We start from the raw sequence: 5,127 nt of genomic DNA, 5'->3' as shown, positions 1-5,127 counted from the left end.
GCAGCCGAGACCTGGGCAGGACTCTGGGGCCTCGGCAGACACTGCTGCCTGGGTCAGGGCAGCCAAGTCAGCATCGCCCTGTTCTGGGCAGGACGGTCCCTCACGTTGGGGACCTGCTCCGATGCTATTAGGGTGGGGCCTCGAGCAGGTCACTGCCGGGGTCTCAGTCTCCTTGTTGGTGGCGCGGGGTGACAAAGCTGCTGCTCCGTGTGAGCCGCTGAGCAGTGCTTGGGGTGAGGGCTGCCCCCAAGCCCTCAGGAGCTCGGGCCTCCTGGGGCGTCCTAGGGCACGTGAGCCCCCGCCCCCGCCCCAGACAATCCGGTGTCTCTGGAGCAGCCGGGTGCTGGGTTCTGCCTCAGCCCCAGAGCTGGTTCCATCCAAGTTCTTCCCTCTCCACCCGGGGCCACGAGCATGACACCAAAACCCCATCGCGCGTGACACACCCAGCACATGTATGACATGGAAGAATTCCAGTGCCCCCAGCCTGCTGCTGTGACCTCAGACCTGCTGAGCCAGGGCTGCCGGAGGGCTGGATCCCTCAGCCCAGAAAACGACAGAGTCTGGGCCCAAGTCTGCCCCGTCCCCTGTGCACCTGCCGCCTGTCCCTCTGAGCACCTGTCCTGAGCAGCCATAGGCTGGCCTCCCTCCACATCCTTTCCATGCTTGGGTCCCCTCGGGGGGCCCAGAGTCATTTCATCCCAGCCACTGGTCTTTGCTGTGCCCCACCCCCATCCCAGCTCAGGAGGGCCCGGGCGGAAGACAGTTCCAGGAAAATGGGCTCTGGGTGAAGAAGCCAAGGGTCAGGCTGTGCCCCGGGCTGCGCGGCGGGGACAACCTGCGCCCCCTTCTCCCAGGCAGCGCAGCCGGGGCCATGAGCACTGTCAGTTAAGACACATGTGGCCTCCGCCTCTTTGCAGACTTTATTTGCTCCAGCTGGGGAGGGGTCAGGGCTCCCAGGAGTCACCCCTGGGGTGGTAGATGTGGTCTCGGTCCTCCTCAGGTCCTTGAAGCACTTGGCGAGGTGGCAGCGCCCGGGCCCAGGGCCTGGCCTCCTCCTGGGCCTCCTGCGGCCAGCTGTGGTACAGGTGGTCACGGTCGGGCTCAGGGCCCCACTTGGGGCTTGGGACACGGTCCAGGGTGTCCTTGTTCCCTGCCAGGGCCTTGGCACCTATGGAAAGACAGGTGGAGGTGTGGCCTCATGGATCCCCCGGCGTCCCCCCAACGCACCCTGCCCTGGGCGGTGCCTGCCCTGACCTTCCTGCTGCTCCTGGGAGGCGACCTGGAGCAGCTGCTCCCACTGCTTGTCCTTCCCCGGAGGATCCACCAGCCCGGAGCTCCAGGCCCTGTGAGCACACGTCTGTGTCAGGCCCGCAGGCACAGCAGGAGGCCCGGGACCCGTGCTGTTGCCCCCCCCCACCCCGCGCGCCCCCGCCAACCCAGACCCTTGGCCCAGGCGTTCCCCCCAAGCCCTCTCTGGTCCCCAGAAGGACCCTGTCGGTAAGAACAAGAGAAGACTTCCTGGCCCAGGCTGCAGCGGGGGTGAAGGGGACACTCAATGGAGACCCTCTCAGGACCTGGGCCATGGCGACTGGGCTCCATGCTGGGCACAGGGCAGCTGAGCCAGGCCTGTGCAGGCTGGAGACCAGTGCCACATCCTCTGGCCTGGCCATCTCGCATGGGTGCGGGAAGTGGGCACAGCTGGCTCAGAGGTGGCTCTGTGTTGCCTCAGCCTCAGGGCAGGCGCCACCCTGGAGGCTGCCAGGGGCAGGGGAGCTGGGGGGAGGGGCAGGCACCCTGGATCCTCCGGATCCTTGCTCTGCTCTGCTGGGATGGATTTCAGGCCTCTCTGTCACCCCTTTGCCCCCCGCCCCCCCCAACGCTGCTGGGCAGGCTCTCCATCTCCCAAGGCCCCCAGTTCCGGGAAGGCCGAAGGGCACAGCAGGGGCTGTTGGCTGGGGGCACTCACTCTTCCATGTCCTGCTCAGCGCCGGCTTTGCCTTTGATCTTGACAAGGGCCTGGGCAAGAGAGGTCACAGGTGTAGGCTCAGTGTGGTCCTCAGAGGGTCCCAGATCAGAGGGAAGCTGGGGAGAGGCCACTCCAGGGCCTCCCAGACCACACCTGCTGACTCCCTCCCCCGCCGTCTGCCCCTCCTGGGCTCTCTGGGGGACTCGGGCCCACCCCCAGCTGGTGGCCTGAGGAAGGGGGTGGGTTCTGAGCCCATCCTTCCTTGTGGAGCCAGTGGGGCCAGGGGAACAAGTGAAGAAGGTGACTCAGTGGCCGTGACCAGTGCCCAGCAGCTGTGGGACAGCCGTGCCGGACCTCCTGTCTCCCACGTATGTGGGGCCGAGTGGCCTGGACCCAGGGCTGGGGAAGAGCCTGGCTCCAGCGCCGTCCTGGCCCTGAGCAGCACTGCCTGTGGAGGAGCCCTGGGCTCCCAGGACAGGTGAGTGTCATCAGACCCACGTCCCCACCTGAGTCACCTGGGAGCTTGGCGAGGCTTGTCCATCCGGCCCCGCAGAGGGGCCTCTCCCCTCATCCTGAGGGCCCCCACACGCCTGTCCTGGGCCAGCAGGCGCCCTTTCTCCTCCTCCCCGCTGGCACAGCTGAGGGCAAAGCCCCGGGGAGGCTGGACGAGGAGCCCACACATACCTGGGGTGTTGGGGCTGAGCCTGCCTCTAGCAGCAACACAGCCACCAGGCTGGTGACCAGGAGGAGCCTGCGGGACCAGAGAGGAAAGTGAGAGGCAGGCGAGGGGTTCCCGTTGCCCCTTGACCTCCAGGCAGGACACCGGGCTTGGCCGGCGGTGGTCCAGCTGCCGAGGCCTGGGGCCGGATCCCAGTCAGGTCTACAGGTGGTGTGTTGGCTCCCGTGTCACAGAGCAGGACACGCAGGCACAGAGAGGTGCGACCTCCGCAGGCCCACACCTGCTCCCCAGCGCTCAGGCCAGGGGTCGCTCCCCCACCAGCCAGGGCAGCACCCCTGGCTCTGGGCAGGCCCCACCTCGCGGCACAGCCACCTGCGTGGGGCTGGCGGTTTGCCCCTTGCCTCGCCCCACCAACAGTGTGGGAGGTGTGTGGCTTTCTGTGCCCCAGGCTGTGGCCCTGGTGGGACACGGGCACCACGCCCCCAGCCCCAAGGCCGTGCACAGTGGCTCCTCAGAGCCATGGGTAGGTGGCAGTGCTGGTCCCTAGGTGGGGAGCCCAGGAGGGGACGGGAAAGATGCGGAGCTCTGCCCGCCACACCCAGCCGGACCTCAGGGAGGTCAGGGACCAAGCTCCACAGGCTGGCGGTGATGGAGGGACTCAGCCGGGAGGAGGCCTCACCCAAGACAGCGACAGGAGAGCAGAGGACGGGGTGGGGGCACCAACACGGAGTGTTTGTGTGTGGGGGGGTATTGTGGTACACGTGTGCTTATGTGTGCATGTGTGGACATGTGGGAGTGTTGCGGTGCACAGGTGTGCGTGTGCCTGCGTGTGTTTCGAGTCGTTAAAACAGGACAGCAGCCCTCCTCGCAGCGGAGCTGCCAAAGCGCCTGCTGAGCCCTCGTCGCCAAATGGCCTCAGTTAGAGCCTGGATCCCTGGCAGACACGGAGTCTTATGCGGTCAGTCTGGAGTCGCCTGAGGAGCACAGGGGAGGTGGGCGCCTGCCCCGCGGTCCCCCTCCCCAAGGAGGGGGCCTCGAACAGCCCAGCGCGCCTCCCTTCGCCAGCTTCCTCGCTCCTGCTCCTCCTGCTGCGACCATCCCCAGAGCGCCTTCCTATCTGCTGATCAGACGCCACCTGATTCAAATCGAGTTTGGGTTTAATAATGTCCACACATGCAGGAAGCTGGCTGCTCTGCCGCTGGGTGGGGCAGCAGGGGGACTGGCCACGGCCTCCTTTCGATGCCACGGTGGCCCCAGTTCCCGCCTCACAAGGACCTTTGCTTCCTCCCTGGCTGACTGGGCACTTTGGAGCACGGGTGCCGGGCACAGCGAGGGGCCGAAGGGCACTGGCCTGGTGTGGTTCAGCTGCCCGGGATCTCCTGGCCAGTCCTGGGGCTGGGCAGGGGCGGGGATGGTGGCGGTGAGCAGAGGCGGCCTGGCTCTGGGCCCCTCCAGGCCCCTCTCCAGGCGGAGGGCTCTGGACCCAAGCCGGGCTTCCCAGGAGAAGCCCTGTCAGGAGGCAGGGAGAGGCTCCGGCTTAGAGGAGGGACACTTCGGGGGATGGCCTCTGACCCCAGAGTGGACAGACGCCCCGTGCTTCCCTGAGCCTCCCACCCCAGCCCCCAAGGCGGCCTCCAGCCTCCCCCAGCGTCTCGACCCCCCCCACCCCAACCCCCGCATCAGTCACAGGCTCCTCAGGCCTGTTGCCCCCCCACCTCCTGCCTCCAGAGGCTCCCTGGGTGACTCTCCCCTGGGCCGAGGGACCCCAAGGGACAGATGCTCTCCCCCCAGAGGGGCCCCCCGGGCGGCCTTTGGAGCTGGAGTCCAGACGCAGACCTGGGGGGGCAGCAGTCACTTGGGGAGGAGAGCCCCGCCCCCCAAGCTGCATTCGCCCCAGGAAGAGCCAGGCAAAGACGGTTTGCAGACAGAGTGCCCCCCAGCTGGGCCAGGCTGCGGACCCGAGTGGCAGCACAGCCCAACTGGACCGCGTGGGGTCTGGGCTCGCGGGCGCTGGGCGTTACCTCCTCATGTCGCCGTCCCTCTCAGTGTGGAGGGTGCTCTGGGGACCGGTGGCTCCAGACTCAGGGGCCACAACCCAGGGTCCAGATGCTGCTCCTGCTCCTCCCTGCCTTCGCCTCTCAAGGTTTTATGGTCTCTCTGTGGGCGGGTCTGGACAGAGGTCAGGAGCCAAGGTGACTGGCGGGCCCTGACTCCACCTGCCTGTCACACCCATGACCCTCCCTCCCCCATCACTCCACGCGCTGGAATCCATGCCCTGCACCCCACCCAACAGTTTCCTGATGCTGCAGGGCCTCGGCTCGGTCACCTGGGGGACATCGGACTGACCACTTGGCTGGAAGCTGGAGGCGTCCGAGCCCACCCCGCCCACTAGGCCCTCAGCCACAGCTGCTGGAGCAGAGCTCCAAGCCGGCGAACCCAAGCAATATCTGACTCTCTAGCCAAAGATTTCATAGGATTAGCG

At 67.0% G+C, this 5,127-nt stretch overlaps 1 protein-coding gene across 1 annotated transcript; it reads right to left on the bottom strand.

Moving 5' to 3' along the window:
• On the bottom strand, positions 903–4,893 carry PRAP1 (proline rich acidic protein 1). The gene is made up of 5 exons (XM_001927885.6): positions 4,667–4,893; positions 2,651–2,717; positions 1,967–2,016; positions 1,255–1,343; positions 903–1,168 (listed from the first exon to the last, which is right to left on the bottom strand). The coding sequence occupies exons 1-5, from the start codon at positions 4,672–4,674 to the stop codon at positions 945–947; spliced, it is 438 nt and encodes a 145-aa protein (XP_001927920.1). The 5' UTR covers positions 4,675–4,893; the 3' UTR covers positions 903–944.

The sequence above is a fragment of the Sus scrofa genome, chromosome 14 (assembly GCF_000003025.6).
Source record: "Sus scrofa isolate TJ Tabasco breed Duroc chromosome 14, Sscrofa11.1, whole genome shotgun sequence".
NCBI classification, from domain to species: Eukaryota; Metazoa; Chordata; class Mammalia; order Artiodactyla; family Suidae; genus Sus; species Sus scrofa.
The sequence above is the reverse complement of the archived record's forward strand: the minus strand, read 5'-3'. Positions and strand labels throughout refer to the sequence as shown.

Coding starts and splice junctions, on each gene's coding strand:
- PRAP1 (XM_001927885.6), bottom strand. Junction 2,017..2,650: donor GCTCAGCCCCAACACCCCAG/GTATGTGTGGGC, acceptor TCTCTTGCCCAG/GCCCTTGTCAAGATCAAAGG. Junction 1,169..1,254: donor CTCCCAGGAGCAGCAGGAAG/GTCAGGGCAGGC, acceptor GTCTTTCCATAG/GTGCCAAGGCCCTGGCAGGG.